Source organism: Pavona decussata, unplaced genomic scaffold (genome assembly GCF_977016875.1).
Source record: "Pavona decussata unplaced genomic scaffold, jaPavDecu1.1 SCAFFOLD_321, whole genome shotgun sequence".
Lineage (NCBI taxonomy): Eukaryota > Metazoa > Cnidaria > Anthozoa > Scleractinia > Agariciidae > Pavona > Pavona decussata.
The window spans coordinates 2,258,037-2,280,933 of NW_028145711.1; the positions used below are offsets into that span (position 1 = coordinate 2,258,037).

Consider the following 22,897-nt stretch of genomic DNA (forward strand, 5'->3'; position numbering starts at 1 on the left):
AACTCGTGATAGCGTGCTCGCGCTTGTGAGGCACGCGACTTCACACAATGGAGAGGAAACTGGGGACTAGAGTAGGGTCTCGCCTGCATCAGGCGTCTGTCACGAGTTTCCTGCGAACGCAAACAATTTTTACTTTCTGCGAAAGTTCTGCGCGAACATTCTGCATTTACTCCGCATAAGGAGCGGTGTTGGCAAGGTAAGTACCTCCAAAAACTTTTCTTTTCTTTCTTTCCCGTGGCTGCATGGTGTTTGTTCAGTGCGTGTTTATAGGAAAGTGTTTTTGCGCTTTAACAAAGGTTTTGTCATTTCTAAGCCGGGAATTCTCGATCGCTTGAATCGAGTAAGTTATACAGTCGACAGATATTCAATAAAGTAAGCTTATTAATAGTAGTAGTTGTCTTACTAGCATAATATTGTGCACAGCTGACCAATTCTTTCGAAGTTTAATTGATCTTTATCATGAAAATAGGATTTGCTGATTTCCGTTTCAAAGCTGTGATCTTGAACGATGCGCGCGGTTTCGAATTGAACGACGTGCTCTCTGGAATAAAAATTTGTATATGTTGGATGCCATTGGCATTAATTCACTGCTAGAACGATCTGGAATTCCCGTTCTTTCTTTATAAAGCAGAGAGATCGGAGTGTAATTATTATAATAAATTGTCCTTTCCTTTTGTAAGTATGAAAATGAAGGTTATTCATAGCTTCATTGTCTTCATTGACAAGCGGAAGTTTCGTTTTCGGTCTATTCAGCATAATACACCTAGGGTGCGTTTTTTGGGGAGAATCCAAAAACGGATTTGTGATCTCAGATCATCCGGATCATGCCGCATCAAAGGAACTGACAAATCCTTGTCCAGAGTGGATTCGTCGGTTCCTTTGATGCAGCAAGGTCGGAATGATCTGAGATCACAAATCCGTATTTGGATTCTCCCAAAATAATGTTGGCCGGTTGGGGGGAGGGAGGGGGGAGGGAGCAGGGCATAGGGTGGGGATTTGATTATGATTCTTGGCTCGCTGGTAGGACTTTTGACTGATCTTGCTGTTCCTGGCGGGGGTAGGGTCACTTGAATTTTCATGATTTCTTGCCTTTTGTGTGATGGCGATTTTTTTACATTGCATGGTGGCATGCCACTTGTCTTGGGTTTGGTAAAGATAGATGTTCAGGGCCCTGACATTGTTCAGAAGCCGATTAACACTTAAATCCGCGATTAAAAGGTACATGTATAACTGATTAAAAATGAACAAAAGTCATTTTAAAGGCTAACTTTAAGCAAATGGTAAATAAAAAACTAAGGCAAAACTGAGGGACAAAACTCTTTTGAAAGAATTGCGATGGATTAGTAAATAAACTCAAATCTAAGTTCACATTAACCCAGGATTAGCTTAATCAGGCTTTGAACAACTGGGCCAACATCAACATCATCAACAACACTGGCTTTGCCTGAAATGCAGTGTGGTCCAGTAAATCATTTTTCAGACATCTTTATTCAGGGACTTTCACTACAGATGGCTCAGATCCTCAGATCAACTTTACTAGCATTGTCTGATATGCATGGGGTCTTTCATTGTGGGATGTGACTGGTGGAGACCAATTCAAAAATGTTAAAGGAAGAGATAAACTCTCTTTCCTTTCGAACAATCTACAGTACTGTGCAAAAAGCTAAGAATGCCGTTCTAATCAACTGAAAAATCGCCAATATTTCAGTGTGGTGAGTTTTCAGCTGAGATTTTGAGGAGATTTCAGAGAGCAGTGGAGAAATTAGAATGCATCGCCCCAAAATTCGCCAATCCAAGAATGTTATTTTGAAGCAATTTTGTTTGAACAACAGAAACAAAATTTGGTATATCTATTTTAAAAAGGTGACAGGCCAAAATCGACTCCCACTGGCCACAAAATATACCTTAGACCTTAGCATAGCACTCTCCCAAGTGCTTTTCACAGAAGTTTTTCCTTTTGATCAAAATTTGGTGTAATCGTTCTTCAAGTTGCAACCGTTTCAATCCTGGCCATCTACAGCCAAAGATAATTGAGTTAACACTAGTTTTTGTGTACTACGTAGAGTTATTGTTAACAAAAGGGAACCATTATTTTGATATTTCGATCAATACAAATATGCTTTTTTTTTTTGGCTATTCAAAGTGACATTGTCCCTTTAAAGTTCATTAAGTGTTAATTTAATTATTTCCGTAAACAGAAAAAAGTAAATTTTAAATCTGGGCAAGTTATTGGGGAAAATAGTTTTTTTTTTCTGAGTAAAGTAATGTTAATTAACCACTTAAGTGTCATAATTTCTGTAATCTCCCCACTGAACTTTCCCGGCCAACTGGGTTCAGTTGGGACCTTCTTTTACATCTCATTCGAAAATATTTGAGTGTCATGCTTGTCAAAAATTCGTATTTAGAAATGTTGTCATGAAAATGTATCAAAGAAAAAGTTTGGCTAATGAACACAACCAGATGTATGCAGGACCCCAAAAGCAATTCCTTGAATTTTGCTATGAGAAAAAGAAAATCTAGCCTGTCACAGAGAGTGACAAGGGTTCCTGGTTCAATACAATCTTCGACTTCACAGATCAGAGAAGAATTGAGGGAGGCAGAATGCGACACATTGCTTTCCTTAAGTTTTGCCCATGGCTGACTTTAGTACACACGCACAGAGTGGCAGGGAGAATGTGACCGCTATGCCTTTCCCAAGAATTTCAATAATTAGATTTGCCACAAGTCTTTGTAGGGATTTTCTATGTTACTTTTGATTGGTTGGTTTCATGACCTTGTGCACAGTTGCTGTTATGGGGTTCAAAAACTGTGTAAATCTTTGGACGCCAAAATTAAAGGGTTTGGTTTTGAGAGTATTCAGTCCGTACATGTACATGTAGGGTATCTAGATTTTTCAGATTTTAACATAATTTGGTCAGAATGTTTTTCACACATTACATGTAAATGCATTGGTCAAAGTGTGTCACCCTTATATGCAAAATTCAAAATAGCTTTCTTGCAAAATCCCAGCTTATTATATGGCTGGCTCCTCGAGCCAGCAAGATAAGTCAAATCCTGTGCTGTGATTGGATTACCCGTTGCCCGTCTGCTTGGCATCAAAAGTTCAATCCCAACAACAATGCAACCTTTTCTACGATTTTCTTGTTGTTTTGGGGGAAAACGCCCGCTAAAAAATTCGGTAAACTGTCAACATTTGCCTAAAGGAAAGTAAAGAGAGTGGAATCGTCCTGGTGTAGTGAAAATTTTGTTTCAGCTACAATGAATTCATGTGAGTTGCTCTGCGTGTAGTATTTTAGATAGAGTTGATTTTGTAAAACTTATTGTCTCAAGTCGAGTGCCAAATTGATAAGTTCTCTAGGTTTGCAATGACTGTATTTAAATCATAGCGTAGTGGAAGTTGCGTTAGGTGTTTAGAGCAGTTCAGAAAAGTATTTTTCTCAAGTTTGCCAAAGAAGCTCACGTTTTTAATTTAGCCGCGTCTTGCTTGTTGTAAACAACAAAATCTTATCAAAGTTTCGCCCAGTTTTCTGATTTACCCGCTCTTTTTTTCGGCTTATGTTTGCATCTAATCTCAAAATCTATTGTTTCATTAGAAAATTAATGATTGGAAGCCGAAAACTGTAAAATGTTTACTATGTTTATTATTTATGCCACCGCGCGATCGGCTGAAAATGGCGAGTTTGCCGGAGTCTATTCAAATCTTCCCGCTCTTGCGAAAATCTAAATTTTTTGTTCTCAATAATTGTATACTCCCTTTAAGCCATTATAATTTACAGGGCTTCTGATAGAGTGCGATAAAAAAATGGAAATTATGCGATTTTTTCATGGCAAATTATGCGATAAGAAGGGACTATTATGCGGAAAATTATGCGATTTTTTCTTGAGCTTTTTTATGCATTACTTCGAATGAGAATACCCTATTGTTTTAGGGAAAATCTAAATTTAAAGAAATTCAATCCACGTTATTTCTCGATTTCGGTAAGAGGTAAAAGCCATTTCAAGAACATCTGGTATTTTGACGGTGGTAAAGTTTACTCTCGCCGGTAAATATTACTCGCTTGTGACGGCTTTCAGAAATGCGACGCTCTGATTGGTTAAGACTGGGTAACTTTTACCCTCAGTGGTAACAATTTTTAGTGCATATTGAGATGGACAAGTATGCAATGTCTTGGACAAGTGTTGTAGATAGTCTATCACAACGTTGCAGGATGAACAGAACAGAAGACCATCATCCACGTGAAAGGTACCTTCTGGGTATTTTCTTGCCCTCTCCTTTGCAGTTGTATTTACTGGAAGGTGCGAGCTTTTCTTTTCTGTCGAAGACACAACCGGCGTTTTAACAACAAACTTATCCATGAAGACGTAGTTTCGCATTCGACAAAGGCAGCTACATGATTTGGCTGTCTTGAAGCGCTTTTCCCTGTTTGTTTTTCGCTGATACTTACAACACGAGTATAGATATCATATGTCATCTGTCATGAATATATATCAGCAATTCTGATTTGTCAACTCACAGAAAAGGATTGTTTTGCCGTACCAATAGGCAATGGCTTTAGAATTAAATTTAGTACCAGGCCCCGACCGCGTAAACACGCAAATAACGCCTTGGAGATCGATCTTAACAACATCGAAGGTTGAAAGGTTTCTGAAGTTTTTGAAAGGTAAAATCACCTTGAAGTGACGTGTATCTTCGGATTTTTTTAAGCTAAAGCAATAATTTATAGTCTGTTTTGTTCAAATTGTGCGATTTTTCATGCATTATGCGATTGGATGCGATTTGAGGCCGATTATCGCTTTGTAATCACATTATCTCTAGGTGATAAATATGACTTGTCTAGATCTAACTTTGAGATTTTTTTTGTGCAGATGAGGTTGTACTTGAGCCTGTTAACACTGCTCATAAACTGCAAGATCTCCTGTGGTGCCGAAAGTAACCAGTGCCCAGATGGTAAAACAAGTTGTCCCGTTTCCTCCACATGCTGTCATCTAAGTAATGGCAGCTTTGGTTGCTGCCCCATCCAAAATGCTGTGTGTTGTAAAGATTCTTTGCATTGCTGTCCCGATGGATACAAATGTGACGTGACCAAGGGCGTCTGCATGATGGGCGATGAAACTGTACCATTGTTGAAGAAGATCCCAGCAACAACAACAACTGTAAGACAACTTGTGTAAATATTAGAGATGTTTAGAACCATATTATGGCTAACTACAAAGCACCAACAGTCACATGACTAGTGCATGCTTACTTTGACACTCATGACAAGCTTACTGTTTGATGTTTTCAAATTTGTCATAAGGTACATATAGGCTTCCTTGTAAAACGTTTACCTTTGATCTTTTCATGGCCTGGAATTTGCACTATCCCATAAATCCCATTAACAATTCTTCATCTTTCATTTCATGCAAAATAAAGCATAAAAAGGTACATGTAATAATATTATCGTAAATTTTTTTTTCTTCTGACTAAATTTATACACTATCACGCCATCGCATCAAGGACATTCGATATTGGAACCCCTGTTCTTTGCCTTGGTTACTTAAAAAAGATAAATGTACAACTCACAACCTCTGACACTAAACTCCAAACCTTAAAGAGCCCTCTTGCAGTTTGTGTTAGCTGTAAATGTGGTTGTAAAGGTCTCAGTTACCCACTTTTAAATCTGAATTCTCCTGCATGTGCAATATTCAAGGTTTATATTGTTGACTGTAACTCCATGTGGGCATACATGTACATGTATACAGGAGAACAATGTGCCTGAACTCAAAGTGTTATCACAGACTACTGTACATGTACATGTAATTTATTGACAAGTTTTATACTGTTACCACCCCTGCCTCCCTCCCTATTAACTGTAGTTGGGAGGGGGGGGGGGGGGGGAGGGGCCGGTGGTGTCAACTTTTTTGGAAATATGTATAAAGGTGGCTTTACTTTTCATTACTTTCTTGGACATACTTTGACCTGAACATATTAATTCTTTTCATGGCAACCAAGTTTTGATAAACATGTTGTGTGAACTGATAACAAGATTCTTCTCATGAAATTTTAGATTTCTTCATTTATTAGTTTTTGGCCGGCATTTGTACCTTTCAAGTACACATGCACGCTGTATATAAGTTTCCTTTTATCGATATTGCTGCAATTATTGCAGTCAAGTTTGGTCCAATTGAGGTGGTTTCATGGAAGTTGAAACATCCAAGAGGCAAATCCAATAATTTGGTGGCAATGCAAATGATTGTTGTCATTTGATGTCATCAGTGACATGTGACCATGTCATTTTGTAGAAGACACAATGGATTATCAATTGATGATAAAATGAGGCTTCAATATTGTAACAGAATAGAATTCTAAGGGAGGTGTCCACTCACCACCACCCCATACTGGTCACAATGGGGGAGTGAACTTGTATATGTAAATAAGTTTTTGTAGTACACTGTATAAATAGTTATCACAACAGGAATCATTTCTGGCTTGGGACGAGAGGTTGGGGTGAGGAAGGGAACAAACTTAACACCATGTTGGTGGTATACCTAGATGTCATTTAACTCATCTACAATGCAGACCAGGCTTTTTGTAGTCTTCTGTGGCTGGGAGGTGCTGGTGAGGGGGGTCTCTCCACCCTCCATAACTCTACTTCTATCAAAGATATGGCAATGACACTTGGAGTATAAATAGTACATGTATGTCCAAAGATATTTTCTGTGCGGCATGCAACAAGAACTGGTGATGTCATATAACAGGGTAGTTAGTACATCATGACTTCCATTAAATGGTGGCCATCTTGGATTTCTAGATTTCCCCATATCTTTAGGAAAGTACCAAAATTTTAAAAAAGTAATCAAAAACAAGAGCACTAATGTGAGCCAACACATACAGTACTGCTTGAAACTATGAATTGTTTTGCACGTTAAGCAAATAATTTTTGGCATAATCTGAAATATTATTACATTTACCAGTTCAATTCACGAGTTCGCTCACAGAGCGCTTTGATTATTTCCCTTGAGAGCGAGTGCGCTTCCGTGAAATTTATCACACCTAAAACCCGACAGTTCGCTTATTGTCCTCGAAGAACATGAAAACAAAGCGAACAATAGCCTATTCAAACCCAACCGCGTCCTGCCTTTCACCGCGGCTTCAGTCAACCGAAAAAAACCTAAGTGAAACCGAGGTTTTTATTGCGGTTAGACGAGGTTTTGCCTAGGTGAAACCGCAGATCAAAACCGCGAATTGACCGAGGCAAATTCGCGGCAAATGGTCCCATAGTTTCGAGCAGTACTGTAAAAGTTACTGTGTGAAAAGTAATTTTTTTTCATTTATAAAATGGAATTATCTGTTTTCTTAAAAAAACAACTTGGTTGCCATGGCAACATCAAAGTCTATGCACACTAACTGACCATGCCAAATTCTTCCCAGATAAATTTCTAAAAAAGTCACCAGGTTTCAATTTTGGCTGTTATACGAATAATTTAAAAAAAGTTATTCGTTGTCAAATTCACTGCAGGCACAATCTGCCCCACCCCACCCCTCCCCTCCCCTCCCCTGTTTAGATAGGGTTAATATTATTGGGATAGTGTCGGTGAATTTCTTGTTTGAAAGTTCATATGCCATTCAGTAGACGAGTAACATGCAAGGTCTTGAAATTAAGTAACATACAGGTACATGTAGCTTACGATTTGCATGGTTTCACTACTGTCAAATCGTAGTTATGGCCGCAACAATTTCAATTGCCTGCAATAATAGAGTAACTGGCAGATCAAAATATGCAAATTGAAAACATTTGTACAGACACTTTGACTCTTTTACCTAAACATTATTTGTTTTCTACATGTAAGAGGTCCTCTACAATGAATCTTACAATTGATTGAAAGTCTTGAACTTCAAAGTTTTCATTTTATTGAGAGGCGCATTAAAGATAAATGATGGTGATTGCCATGATGATGAACATAATGGATTTGTGATATTTAGGATGATCATAAAAACTCACCCATCAATATGTAATTCTTCAGAATGAGGCTTCTTCAGTAGCCACCGTTATTTGTCCTGGTGGTGAAGGACAGTGTCCAGCTGATTACTCCTGTTGTTCAGTACCTGGCAGCAACCAGTTTCATTGCTGTCCTTCTGGATACTCTTGTGACAAGGGCATGTGTCAGCAAACCAAGTTGGAATTTCCCGCAGCCATATTGACCACATCCACGGACAAAGTTGTGAAATGTAACCAGAAGTTTGCTTGTCCAGACAGGTACTTGTAACATCTGTAGTCTTACATGAAGCTTGCAGTAGTTTAAGAGTAGTACAGTGTAGGTCCCTTACACCAAGAAGTTACATGTAATGTTCCAGAACCCTACATTCTGTTAAACAGCAATTCATACAATGATGGTACTTGGAATAGAAAGAATACACGAAGGTTGTTTTATAGAATTTTCTAAATTTGAAAGTTAAATCCTCAGAGGGAAAGATTTCATGGCAATTTGAGTTTCTGTCAAGCTAGATGAGAATGGGTAATGCACTTAACCCTCCCATCACCTCTGCATCTGTGTATAAATGGGGTTTATGGTAAAACTACTGTATCAGGAAACCTTGACTAAATGCGTGAGAGCGGTCTGGGGGTGGGGGATTGGGAGTAACCTATGATGGACTTTGAACCCATCCATGGGGAGTAAAAATACTTAAAGCTTCTTCATCCTGGAGAAATCTGGATAAGCATGGTCAGTAGTGAGTCAATAACCTCCTGAGGGTTTTTTGCATGGTGTTTAATAGTGGGGGAACTTTAAATGTTGTCTATTTGCAAGAGATCAACACACATCTCTGTGTAGAGAACACACACGGAAGTGCTCACAGAAATCAATGGCCCACAGGTGTTCATGGTTTAGGGTTACGTGTTTGTCTAACATCTGCTCCACCCCTTGATCTAATTTAAAATTCTCCTCTTGTATCTTCAGTGGAAACAACAAAATGTCAAAATGTGCCGGCAGCCAACAATTTTGCTGTCGGCTGTTTAAGCTTGTTAATAAGATATGAGGGGTAGTAGTTCAAGTTGTAACCAAAAATAAAGGTCTTAAATCTTAACTTATAACATTTAGATAAGAGGGTCAGTTTCTAAAGTACCTGTGGTGCTGCGTCGGTGGGGGAGTAGAAATGAATGTTTGGTTTTGTCAGCAGACTTGATGGGTATGTTGGCCACTGTAAAGAGATTCGAATGGTGCCATTTTGAACATAAGCCCTTTGTCAGGTTCCCTCTGAGGAAGAGCTAATGCTCAACAATTTTTGTTTTGCACCTTACAAGGTTTCCAAGTACTTGTTTAATTAATTACCTTTCCTTTTCACACTTAAGACTGGTTTTCTTAACAGAACCATACATGTATGCATAAAGATAGGCCGGGAAGTGAGTACACCAGCTACTAAAGCACAAGGGAAGAGGGACAGCCAGAAAACCATTTCTTGACGGGATTCTCGATACCAGTTCCTCTAGAAGTTAAGCAAGATGGCAGAAACAGTTAACTGCCTTTTGCTTGTGCTTGTGCTAAATATTATTGTCCCTGTGAACTCATTAGACAATGGAAACTGCGACATAAGCATTAAATTCAAGAATTCTTCTTGTGCTTATGCTTATGTCGCAAGTGTTCTTACTTGCTTAAGTGTGTTTTTGATTATGGATGTGCCCTCAGAGGGAAAACCAGGCTGTAGTGAAAGTTATCCAAAAACTGTCAAGAATGGGGGTCAGTTTACCCCCAAAATGTACCCGAGGGAACCATTTGAATCCGTTATTATTTTTCAGGCCCTTGCTGCCCACCACTCCTTTTATCTTGCCTACCACTACAAAACATTTTGACAGGACTGTTTATACCATCAACAGACCAAAGTAACACACAAAGAGAGCAAATCTTACATTTCTGTCAGGGAATTGCGCAAATAGTTGAATATATTTAAAACAAATGTGCAAAGCATTCGTTAAAAGGTGTAATTCTTTTGTTTCTATCACACATATTTTGAAGATATGCACTTTATTTCCACCCAAGGTTTAATTCATGAACTTTAGAATCTCCAGGCACCCTTTTCGAAAAAAACTTACTGGAAACTAGTCACTGTCCAAAAGCCTGTTGTTTGCTATGACGATCTGGTTTAGTTTCTCACAAGACTCTGGTCAGGTCTAAGTAAACATCCATTCGCCCTTGCAAAGGACTAACACCTGAAACATCAGCACTCAAATCTTTTTATGGTGGGTAATTTACCTTCATTGTCAATTCTGTTGATAAACCAAACATTCATTTCTCTCCCCACTGCTTCTCAGTTTCTAAACCCCCTTATACATAGAGATGATCCAGCCTAAGCGCTGTGTGTTAAAAGACACTGTCATGTGGTATGTACATTGTATCTTTACCTGTGTTTCCAGTAGGCTCATTTCCATGGATGTGAGGGTAAGGTTTTTCTAAGCACTTACTGACCAATCACTACTATGTTAGTAGCAAATGCACAGTGGCCAAACCTAGATCCCAAGATTTCTCTGTGAAAAATTAAGAGTTTAGACTCTAGCAAGGGTATTGACATAAAAGCCTTTCTAGTGGTGACAAATTAGTTTTACATGTACTTAAAGTTATTTTGTGTTACCACCTACATCTATTGCCTAGATGACTCTTTTCTTACTTGCAGGTACACCTGCTGTAAAGATGGTGAACTCTATCATTGTTGCCCCTTACCAGAAGCAGTGTGTTGCTCTGATAATATTCACTGCTGTCCACGAGGATTTGAGTGCTCCCCCGATAATAAGAGGTGCTCATCTGGATCCCACAGCATTCTGGCCCTATCCACCGCACTGCCCAAGACAGTATCAAAGGGCCTGAGTACATTTCTACAGCAAATTCTTAAGACAGTTTCCAAGGAATGGCTATCACGAACAGTACAGAAACGTAGGCAGTCAGTTGTCATGAAAGAGAAGGTGTTGGAAAATGTTATTTGCCCTGATGGTCAATCTGAGTGTCCAGATGGCAGCACATGCTGTAAATTGTCTTCAGGTCAGTGGGGTTGCTGTCCTCTTCCTAAAGCTGTCTGCTGCAGCGATGGAGTCCATTGCTGTCCAAATGGTTACACCTGTGATACTTCAGCTGGAACTTGTAACAAAGGAAGCATGACTGTTCCAATGGTTCAGAAGATGCCTTCTTCAAAGAGAATAGTTAGAATGGTTAAAGCCAACAATGTTGTTTGCCCTGATGGTCAATCTGAGTGTCCAGATGGCAGCACGTGCTGTAAATTGTCTTCAGGTCAGTGGGGTTGCTGTCCTCTTCCTAAAGCTGTCTGCTGCAGCGATGGAGTCCATTGCTGTCCAAATGGATACACCTGTGATACATCAGCCGGAACTTGCAACAAAGGAAGTATGACTGTTCCAATGGTTCAGAAGATGCCTTCCTCAAAGAGAATAGTTAGAATAGTGAAAGCCAACAATGTTGTTTGCCCTGATGGTCAATCTGAGTGTCCAGATGGCAGCACGTGCTGTAAATTGTCTTCAGGTCAGTGGGGTTGCTGTCCTCTTCCTAAAGCTGTCTGCTGCAGTGATGGAGTCCATTGCTGTCCAAATGGATACACCTGTGATCCATCAGCCGGAACTTGTAACAAAGGAATTATGACTGTACCAATGTTGCAGAAAATGGCGTCATCAAAGAAAATAGTTAAAGCCAACAATGTTCTTTGCCCAGGTGGTGTATCTGAGTGCCCAGATGGCAACACATGCTGTAAACTTGCCTCAGGGCAGTATGGCTGCTGTCCTCTTCCTAAAGCTGTCTGCTGCAGTGATGGAGTCCATTGCTGTCCAAATGGATACACCTGTGATCCATCAGCCGGAACTTGTAACAAAGGAATTATGACTGTACCAATGTTGCAGAAAATGGCGTCATCAAAGAAAATAGTTAAAGCCAACAATGTTCTTTGCCCAGATGGTGTATCTGAGTGCCCAGATGGCAACACATGCTGTAAACTTGCCTCAGGGCAGTATGGCTGCTGTCCTTTTCCTAAAGCTGTCTGCTGCAGTGATGGAGTCCATTGCTGTCCAAATGGATACACCTGTGATACATCAGCTGGAACTTGCAAGAAGAATGTTGTTTGCCCTGATGGTGCCTCGGAGTGTCCAGATGGCAACACATGCTGTAAACTTGCCTCAGGGCAGTATGGCTGCTGCCCTCTTCTTAAAGCTGTCTGCTGCAGTGATGGAGTCCATTGCTGTCCAAATGGATACACCTGTGATACATCAGCTGGAACTTGCAACAAAGGAATTAAAACTGTTCCAATGGTTCAGAAGATGCTTTCCTCAAAGAGAGTAGTTAAAGCCAACAATGTTGTTTGCCCTGATGGTGCATCTCAGTGTCCAGATGGCAACACATGCTGTAAACTTGCCTCAGGGCAGTATGGCTGCTGTCCTCTTCCTAAAGCTGTCTGCTGCAGTGATGGAGTCCATTGCTGTCCAAATGGATACACCTGTGATACATCAGCTGGAACTTGCAGCAAAGGAATTAAAACTGTTCCAATGGTTCAGAAGATGCTTTCCTCAAAGAGAATAGTTAAAGCCAACAATGTTGTTTGCCCTGATGGTGCATCTCAGTGTCCAGATGGCAACACATGCTGTCGATTGTCCTCAGGGCAGTATGGCTGCTGTCCTCTTCCTAAAGCTGTCTGCTGCAGTGATGGAGTCCATTGCTGTCCAAATGGATACACCTGTGATACTTCAGCTGGAACTTGCAACAAAGGAATTAAAACTGTACCAATGGTTCAGAAGATGCTTTCCTCAAAGGGAATAGTTAAAGCTAACAATGTTGTTTGCCCTGATGGTGTATCTGAGTGTCCAGATGGCAACACTTGCTGTCGATTGTCCTCAGGGCAGTATGGCTGCTGTCCTCTTCCTAAAGCTGTCTGCTGCAGTGATGGAGTCCATTGCTGTCCAAATGGATACACCTGTGATACATCAGCCGGAACTTGCAACAAAGGAAGTATGACTGTTCCAATGGTTCAGAAGATGCCTTCCTCAAAGAGAATAGTTAGAATAGTGAAAGCCAACAATGTTGTTTGCCCTGATGGTCAATCTGAGTGTCCAGATGGCAGCACGTGCTGTAAATTGTCTTCAGGTCAGTGGGGTTGCTGTCCTTTTCCTAAAGCTGTCTGCTGCAGTGATGGAGTCCATTGCTGTCCAAATGGATACACCTGTGATACATCAGCTGGAACTTGCAAGAAGAATGTTGTTTGCCCTGATGGTGCCTCGGAGTGTCCAGATGGCAACACATGCTGTAAACTTGCCTCAGGGCAGTATGGCTGCTGCCCTCTTCCTAAAGCTGTCTGCTGCAGTGATGGAGTCCATTGCTGTCCAAATGGATACACCTGTGATACATCAGCTGGAACTTGCAACAAAGGAATTAAAACTGTACCCATGGTTCAGAAGATGCTTTCCTCAAAGGGAATAGTTAAAGCTAACAATGTTGTTTGCCCTGATGGTGTATCTGAGTGTCCAGATGGCAACACATGCTGTCGATTGTCCTCAGGGCAGTATGGCTGCTGTCCTCTTCCTAAAGCTGTCTGCTGCAGCGATGGAGTCCATTGCTGTCCAAATGGATACACCTGTGATACATCAGCCGGAACTTGCAACAAAGGAAGTATGACTGTACCAATGGTTCAGAAGATGCCTTCCTCAAAGAGAATAGTTAGAATAGTGAAAGCCAACAATGTTGTTTGCCCTGATGGTCAATCTGAGTGTCCAGATGGCAGCACGTGCTGTAAATTGTCTTCAGGTCAGTGGGGTTGCTGTCCTTTTCCTAAAGCTGTCTGCTGCAGTGATGGAGTCCATTGCTGTCCAAATGGATACACCTGTGATACATCAGCTGGAACTTGCAAGAAGAATGTTGTTTGCCCTGATGGTGCCTCGGAGTGTCCAGATGGCAACACATGCTGTAAACTTGCCTCAGGGCAGTATGGCTGCTGCCCTCTTCCTAAAGCTGTCTGCTGCAGTGATGGAGTCCATTGCTGTCCAAATGGATACACCTGTGATACATCAGCTGGAACTTGCAACAAAGGAATTAAAACTGTACCCATGGTTCAGAAGATGCTTTCCTCAAAGGGAATAGTTAAAGCTTACAATGTTGTTTGCCCTGATGGTGTATCTGAGTGTCCAGATGGCAACACATGCTGTCGATTGTCCTCAGGGCAGTATGGCTGCTGTCCTCTTCCTAAAGCTGTCTGCTGCGGCGATGGAGTCCATTGCTGTCCAAATGGATACACCTGCGATACTTCAGCTGGAACTTGCAACAAAGGAATTAAAACTGTTCCAATGGTTCAGAAGATGCTTTCCTCAAAGAGAATAGTTAAAGCCAACAATGTTGTTTGCCCTGATGGTGCATCTGAGTGTCCAGATGGCAACACATGCTGTAAGCTTGCTTCAGGGCAGTATGGCTGCTGTCCTCTTCCACGTGCAGTTTGCTGTAGTGATGGAGAACACTGCTGTCCAGAAGGATACACCTGCGATACTTCAGCTGGAACTTGTAACAAAGAAAGTAAACCCATATATATGTTACAGACGATGCCATCCTTGAAGGAAAACTTGAAAGGAAAAAATGTTATTTGTCCTGATGAAGAATCAGAGTGCCCAGATGGTTTTACTTGCTGTTTGTTGGCTTCTGGTGAGTATGGTTGCTGTCCTCTCCCAAACGCAGTTTGCTGTAGTGATGGAAAGCACTGTTGTCCGGAAGGATACATCTGTGATGTTTCAGCAGGAACATGCAACAGAGGAAGCAGTTTTCTATTAGTATTACAAAAGATTGACTCATTAAAACGAAATGCCAAAGTGGGAAAAGCGCTAATGAACAATGTTATCTGTCCCGGTGACAAAGTGCAGTGTCCAACAAACCAGACATGTTGCAAACTTAGTTCAGGCGTATATGGTTGTTGTCCAGCTCCAGATGCTGTTTGTTGTAGTGACGGAGAGCATTGCTGCCCTCATGGCTATATTTGCGATCTCTCAACTGGAAATTGTATCAGAGACAGACAAGTCCTTCCATTGAGATTATCGGTTTCTAATGTGAAGAATGTTGTTTGCCCTGATGGTGCCTCGGAGTGTCCAGATGGCAACACATGCTGTAAACTTGCCTCAGGGCAGTATGGCTGCTGCCCTCTTCCTAAAGCTGTCTGCTGTAGCGATGGAGTCCATTGCTGTCCAAATGGATACACCTGTGATACATCAGCTGGAACTTGTAACAAAGGAAGTGTGACTGTGCCAATGTTGCAGAAGATGGCGTCTTTAAGGAGAATTGTCAAAGGCAGTAATTTTGTTTGCCCTGATGGTGTATCTCAGTGCCCAGATGGCTACACATGCTGTAAACTTGCTTCAGGCCAATATGGCTGCTGTCCTCTTCCTAAAGCTGTCTGCTGCAGTGATGGAGTCCATTGCTGTCCAAATGGTTACACCTGTGATACGTCAGCCGGAACTTGTAACAAAGGAAGTGTGACTGTGCCTATGTTGCAGAAGTTACCAGCAACAAGACAATTTTCAAAAACTAATGTTTGCCCTGATGGTTCAACAGAGTGTCCTGGTGGTTACACGTGCTGTAAACTTGCTTCGGGTGAGTATGGCTGCTGTCATTATCCAAACGCAGTTTGCTGTAAGGATGGAGAGCATTGCTGTCCAGATGGATACACCTGCAATCCCTCAGCTGGAACTTGTACTGAAGGAGGCAAGAGCATACCAATGCTACGAAAGATGCCTGGCTTGAAGCGATTGGTTAAAGCGACCAACGTCATTTGTCCCGATGGTCAATCTGAGTGTCCAGATGGCAGCACGTGCTGTAAATTGTCTTCAGGTCAGTGGGGTTGCTGTCCTCTTCCTAAAGCCGTCTGCTGCAGCGATGGAGTCCATTGCTGTCCAAATGGATACACCTGTGATACTTCAGCCGGAACTTGTAACAAAGGAAGCACGACTGTGCCTATGTTGCAGGAGATGCTTTTCTCAAAGAACATAGTTAAAGCCGGCAGTGTTGTTTGCCCTGATGGTGTATCTGAGTGCCCAGATGGCAACACATGCTGTAAACTTGCTTCAGGTCAGTGGGGTTGCTGTCCTTTTCCTAAAGCTGTCTGCTGCAGCGATGGAGTCCATTGCTGTCCAAATGGATACACCTGTGATACATCAGCCGGAACTTGTAACAAAGGAAGCATGACTCAACCAATGTTGCGGAAGATGCCTTCCACAAAGAGAATAGTTAAAGCCAACAATGTTGTTTGCCCTGATGGGGCATCTGAGTGTCCAGATGGCAACACATGCTGTCGATTGTCCTCAGGGCAGTATGGTTGCTGTCCTCTCCCAGACGCAGTTTGCTGTAGTGATGGAGTCCACTGCTGTCCAAATGGATACACCTGTGATACCTCAGCTGGAACTTGTAACAAAGGAATTATTACTGTGCCAATGTTGCAGACGACATCAGCATTAACTAAAACAGCTAAAGTGGATACTGCGCATGAAGATGTGGACACTGTTTTTTGCCCGGATGGTGAGTCTGAATGTCCCAACGGTTACATGTGCTGCAAAGATACCTCTGGCCAATATGGCTGCTGTCCAAAGGACTTCACCTGCAACTCTAATGGCACATGCCATAAGGACAGTGAACGGCTTGTTCAAACTATAATGGTTTCCACCAAATCCCCAGTTGACCCAGTTGCCAACTCATCTGTCTCTGTACTATGTCCTGACAAAAAGTACCAGTGTCCAGGTGGAAGCACCTGTTGCAAACTACATTCAGGATCATATGGCTGCTGTCCAATCGAGAAAGCTGTTTGCTGTAGCGATGACAAACACTGTTGTCCTGAAGGATACACATGTGATTTGAAGGAAGGTTAGTGATTAACAAATAGGATTCCATTTTGTCGTGCGTCTGTACTCTGATAACGCACAGATGACGTCAAAACGTGGTGAGAACAAAGAAGCATGACTAATGTTCTCACCACGTTTTGACGTCCTCTGTGCGTTATCAGAGTACAGACCCACGGCAAAATGGAATCTATTTGTTTTATACAATAACCAAGACATGTCAACACATTTTGTAAGCAAGCATCGCTTTGCCTTAGCTGAGTCAAAAACTTTCCAGCAAACTCAGTTTTAGACTACTACACACGTGCAATTGTGATCTTCTAAATTTGAGTATAATCCGAAAGATTTTCACTAACAATATTTTCAAAACTAACCTTTATTCCAGAAGGAAATCCTGACCCCCAAATATTACAGCATGTAAGTCGCTTCACTGCGATTTGTAATCGATTACTCGCCATTACCGGATTTCTATCGGCGACATATTTCGACAAATATTTGCTTCCTTTTTACTCCACAACAAAGTTCTAGCTTTTTTGTCCTGGTTGAGATCACTCTCAATGGTCTTTGTCCAATTTTTTTCATTGGGCAGTTTTCCTTTCCTGCGAAAATTTGCCTATGTTTGTCCGCTACTCGCAAAAACAGTTTGCAAAACTTTGTTGACCAGTCACTCTGGCTGGACTCTAGACTCTGATCACGTGCGCCGGTCACCCCGCTCGATGACGTCAATAGTGCGTCTATACTCTAATCACACACTCCTCTAGACCAATCAAAACGCGAATTTTACACAGTTCATTGTATAAAAATAGAGAATCTGGTATTCGAATGTTTATCACGCGCAAAAACCCATTAAGTCCTTAAGTGACCAACATGTCACTTCTCCCTAAGTGTCACAGTATCATCACATAGTCGTCTCATGATAATGAAGGTGGTAGTTTATCTTAATGTTTTCATGGGTTCTTGCAACATATACTAACGTATAAACAGGATATGGGTAGATACGGAAGCGGGGGCAGGGGGGTGCTCAAACGTTTTCCTCACCTCGGCCCCCTCCCCTCTTTTTTGGAATTACATTTCTTTCAGTTGCCCTCCTGCACGTTCTCGACCTAAGTCAACTTGATTTATCCACGGATAATCCATTAAGGTTACATAAGTAACACATATGTGTAACATTTATTGTTAGCCGTAGCCTAAGAATGTAAATAAATATGTTTTATGTATGTATATTTTCTTAAAATAAAGTCATTCTGAGTGATACGATTCTATTAGATTATACATTTTTTTATTATCATAGGCCTTTGTGATTAATTTAATTATAGATTTTGTTTCTTGTACATTATTCACGTAATTCTGTCTTCGGACTGCGAGGTTTTCTTTTCAATAAACGATTTATCTTATTTCTTTATCTATACTAATCTGTTCTACCTATTGAAATATAATAAGACAAACAAAACAAAAATCACTTCTTTACTAGGATGCCGTGCAGCTATTAAATTATTGACAACGTTGCAAAGAATTGCTCTGTTTGGAAATTGCTGCAAGGCATTTTAGATCTAAACTAGGGCATTGATGACGATTGTTTCAGGTATTCAAGTAAGCTGTTCCACGACACCGCACCACTTTGCCTGATTAGAATTGCTAGCTCACACTTAGTAATTCTTAGTTTTACAAGATGTTGAGTCATTGTTAATAATGAATTTCGAGTTAATGTATTCTGGGCCTGTCATTGTTTCATAAGAGAAAGTTCTCCTTTAAAAGCTTAGGCACCGTTACCTATTGGTAAACGCGGGTAGAAAGAGAGTGCGGACAGACGTTTCCAAAAGGAACGAAATGACAAAATAGACCTCAATTTGGTCCCGAACCACCCATTCCCCACTCGATGATATTTCCATCAAACGAATCACGTGTAAATCAGTGCACCCATGTGGTCTACTGGACTCCCATTAAAATGATGCCTTGCTAAAAAACAATTATTTGGTTTGTTTTAGGTAAATGCGACAGACAGGGAGAGCAAGTCAGTATGATAGCCAGTATTCCAGCCATAGGGACGAAATCAGGTATGTTCATAAAATGAATTGGAACGTCCAGGGACTTTCTAATTGTTTCTGTTGTTGTGTCGCCTTTGTTGTTTTCTTTCGATTTCAGTTTAGTTTTTTTATTGTTTGTTTTGCTTTGTCTCTGTTATTCGTTTTTAACCGAAAACCTGTCACAGAGGGATCGCAGTAGGTACCGCATGTGTCCAAACATTTTTCATTTCATTTCATGAAGTCGCCTTGTCTTAACATAACTTCTTATTGAAGTAACATTCTTGTTTTGAAACTATTTTTTCTCGTATGAATTACCGTTTCTCCTCACGCAATTGTCCCGTAAAGGCTTTGAAACGAAGTATTTTTCCAACCTTCTTAAACCAGCTTGAATAGGAGACGATCAGTGGCCTGTTTTTGTTATTACCATTCGTGCTTATTGCAGATATTGAAACGTTTTCACCTTGGGTGATCATATCCTCAATTCTCATGACCATTGATATTGCAAGGTGAAATTCGATGCTGATCACTATTAGGGTTTAAAGGCTTAAGTTACGTGATCGTTTCATGTTCTGTCAGCAGATGGTTTGGCCAACTATGTTGAATGCCCAGATGGCTCTGAATGCCTGAATTACGAAACTTGTTGTGAAATGTCTGATGGGAGGTACGGCTGCTGTCCGATGTCCCATGCCGTCTGTTGTGAGGACAGAGAACACTGCTGTCCCTGTGGATACAGGTAAAAACATCGGTTTCTTCTTACTGGTTTTAATCCCTCTCTCTACATTTCATGTGGAAGAATTCAGTACAATCGACTCTCGATAACTCAAACCCAAGGTGAATGAATGGATCTTGGGACGCGTATGTGGCATCTCCGCAGATTTTTGCAGGGGCAGATGACATCATCACCATTTTGGCAAAGGAGAGAGAGCGTGGGATCGAGATCATCGAACGCACTTCCTGATCTTTGATTATTACTGGTATACTTTTTGATTCAAGTTTCTTTTGAAGATTGTGGAGAAATAGAGTACGGTTAATGTGGCTCAGAGCAGTGTCCAGTTTCCATAATTCGATGAATCATTACTGCTATCATTATCAGTTGATACAACAATAGTGGTATCAAAAAATGCCCCATCGTTGATAAGCAAGCTGTGGTCAGTTTTTCGTCATAATAGGTTACCACAGCAACAGTATAACTTGTTCAAAGCACCCCAAGAACACTTAAAAGGTTAATTAATGTGGTCTACGTATTGTTTGTTTCTGTACGCAGGTGTGATATGGCTTCCCAAAGTTGTGTCGCCGGAAGTGTCCACATTCCGATGTTGAATAAATCTCTTCGCCTCTACAAGCCCCGAAAGGTGACTGTGGACGAGAAGATCCGCTTCACTCCCGGACAGCCCCAGGGTGAGAACCCTGTGGAACATGTTGATCAGCTGTGATGGGAGAAACTGGCATTAACCAATCAAACGGCAAACGAAATTCCCGAATTGTCCCCGGCTATTATTTGTAAGGCAGCATAAGGCCAGTTTACACCCTACGATTTGTTGGCCTGACAAATTTTTGACATCCGATTTTCATAAATGTGTTTTCAAGTCGATCCGGCACTTTTGAAACACAAATCAAAATGGCATGTTTAAATTTGTTGAGTTGACAAGTCATAGAGTGTAAACCGGTTAAGCCGTTCAGGTGAAAATGGTTTCTAAGTCATGTTCAAATTAACGCCATTCTTATTTGAAGGGTTTGCTTTGAAAAGAGGCTGAAGGCGTAGAAGAAACGACCTGCAGTGTTTTAGATTAAAATTGACCACTAAGGATGATTTTTTGAATTTTTTATATTTTTTTAAGTAAAGCTTAATGATTTGTAGTTTTGAAATTTAGGAAAAATTCAAATTTTAACAGTCGTAAAGGGACTGTGTCACCCCAGGCGCATGCGCGCGTTGTTGTCAGATGAGAAGCACTTTTTCAAATACCGTCGGAGAGTTCAGGAAGCTGTTTTCATCTGTTTGAATCGCGCTCACCTTCGGAAAGTTAGCTGAATTTTTTATTTACAAACGTTCTTTAGTAATTGCAGGAGCTGTTTGTTGTGATACAGTAAACACCCGCATAAAAGAACAAGTGGATTAAGAACCTCCAGGCTGAAATTCGTCATTTTAGACACCTGGGCCCAGTTGCTGGAAGCATGGTTAGCGCTAACCCGGGTTAAATACCATAACAACCTATAGGTTTTAATACCTCTTAACCAAATGCTAGCGCTAACCATGCTCCGAGCAACTCAGTCCTGTTATGTAACAACCTTACAATAAATATATGAAGACTTTATTCAGGCTGATCTTGATAAAAGTGGGTTCTTAAATGTTGGGTGTTTACTGTATTTTTGAAAGCTTTTGCAATGGCGGAAAACCAAACATCCCGCAGGAGTTGCATGCAAAGGAGTCTCAACCGGACTCTACTGCGCATGTGCCCCAGCTCACTTAATCCCCTAAAAAAAACTGTTGGCCGCACAGGGCCATAGCGCGCAGAGAAACAAAGAAACCGTTTTGTGTGCAGTTGTAATGCCCGTGGTTCGCTTGAAGACCAGTAGCATTTCATTGGTTCCTTGGTTCCCATTATTTGATTTTCTTTTTTCCTGGTGGTGGTTCGTTATTTTCCCTCTATTGTCATCGTTTTATTTTTGTATAATTCCTTCTAATGTGAGGTCATGTCCTTAAAGCCAGCGTTTTTCGAATGAAGTATTAAAGTTAGGTGTTTACGAAGCGTCATTATTGTTCACCATGTGGGTTACTCAGCCACCGTCAACGCTTATGTGTTCCGATCGTTTGTATTTGAGGCGATGGTTCTTAAAAACTCAGGTTGTCCGTGCGCACATATCCGTTTTCATTTGCCTCGTTGTCCACACGCATGTGAATGTTAAACGACCCAAAACTGCACTTCCTAGTGACTTCTATCGATGTGGTTGGGTGCCTGTTTTCGAAAACCTCCGTTTGCATGCTTTTTTTACCGTCTGCACGAAAAAGATAAGTCTCCCTTGTCAAAAATCTCCAATTTAGGCGAGGTTTTTAAAAAAAATCTCGTTTCAGGGTGTATTCATCCGAACACGTGTGAGCGGAAGGCCTACGAGCGAAAAGAAATACACGTGGAGGGGCCTCGGTCGACTTCAAGGAAGATTAACAAGGCCCTGTTTAGGCTAGATGTAAGGCGTTCCTTTTTCCCTTCTTGGGCAATTTCTTACGAATAGTGATTCACCAAAAAAAATTCTCGATCCTTGAGGGGTGAAAGGGATTGCTTGCTAGTCATTTTCTAGCATTTTTAAAAGTACTGCATCTTTGCCATTTTGAAAAGTAACGTAATTGATATAGTTTTTTTAAATTGTTAAATTCGGTTTTTACGCAGTAAGTAAACTAAATAAATTTGTTTATTTATATGCTTTGTATGTTAGTTTGTTTTGTTGTTGTTGGGTTTTTTTTTAGTTGTTGTTTTTTGGCTATTTTCAGGGATGGAAAGATTTGAACTCTCTCTTTTGACATCTTTGAAAATTGTCGAGTTATCTTCGGAAGTCTCAAAAGGCAGTCAGTAGTTCATTTCCATAGCCATCTGCCTATAAGGCCTTGACCCTTAGTAACAAATTCTCCTTTCTCTTCCCAATGTACTCTTCTTGTTAAAGTGCTGGGGAGAAGTTATTAGAATATCACGAAAAAAAATTCACCTTGGGTGATCATACCTTAATTCTCTGATATTACAAGAAGAAATTTGATGCTGATTACTGTTAGTTAAAAGGTTAAAAACATCAAAGTTGGGATTTAATTGTTGCAATAGTATGGCTGTTTCTTGGGTGAAATGTTACCACAAAACCGAATGAAAGATGCTTAACCTTTGAGGGGGGGAGGGGGGGGGCTTGGTGGGTGACCCTAACTAGCGTGTAAACTTTTCATTTCGGCGATTTGTGAACGCTCGCCTGGTTGCCAGGGTTACCGACTACTAAATGCCTGATTCCCACATCACACAAAATCTATGGTCCATGGACTTCTTTTCACAACATCACGCCTTACAGAAATTGGTT

General features: G+C 40.9%; 1 protein-coding gene across 2 annotated transcripts; it reads left to right on the plus strand.

The window, feature by feature from the left end:
- Nucleotides 1–77: 77 nt before the first annotated feature.
- On the plus strand, nucleotides 78–22,270 carry LOC146454010 (uncharacterized). 2 transcript variants are annotated; one of them, XM_085096074.1, is made up of 7 exons: nucleotides 78–196; nucleotides 4,867–5,154; nucleotides 8,005–8,237; nucleotides 10,646–16,848; nucleotides 18,809–18,877; nucleotides 19,424–19,580; nucleotides 20,112–22,270. In XM_085096074.1, the coding sequence occupies exons 2-7, from the start codon at nucleotides 4,867–4,869 to the stop codon at nucleotides 20,278–20,280; spliced, it is 7,119 nt and encodes a 2,372-aa protein (XP_084952200.1). In that variant the 5' UTR covers nucleotides 78–196; the 3' UTR covers nucleotides 20,281–22,270. The 2 variants fall into 2 exon arrangements, with proteins under 2 accessions (XP_084952200.1, XP_084952201.1); XM_085096075.1 differs by having other exon boundaries at nucleotides 19,427–19,580.
- Nucleotides 22,271–22,897: the final 627 nt, after the last annotated feature.

What these genes read in the sequence shown, in the direction of transcription:
- LOC146454010 (XM_085096074.1), top strand. Translation starts at nt 4,867, where the DNA reads ATGAGGTTGTACTTGAGCCTGTTAACACTGCTCATAAACTGCAAGATC. An exon ending in CACATGTGATTTGAAGGAAG is followed by an intron (nt 16,849 to 18,808) that starts GTTAGTGATTAA and finishes GGTTTGTTTTAG; the next exon opens with GTAAATGCGACAGACAGGGA. An exon ending in TGCTGTCCCTGTGGATACAG is followed by an intron (nt 19,581 to 20,111) that starts GTAAAAACATCG and finishes TTCTGTACGCAG; the next exon opens with GTGTGATATGGCTTCCCAAA.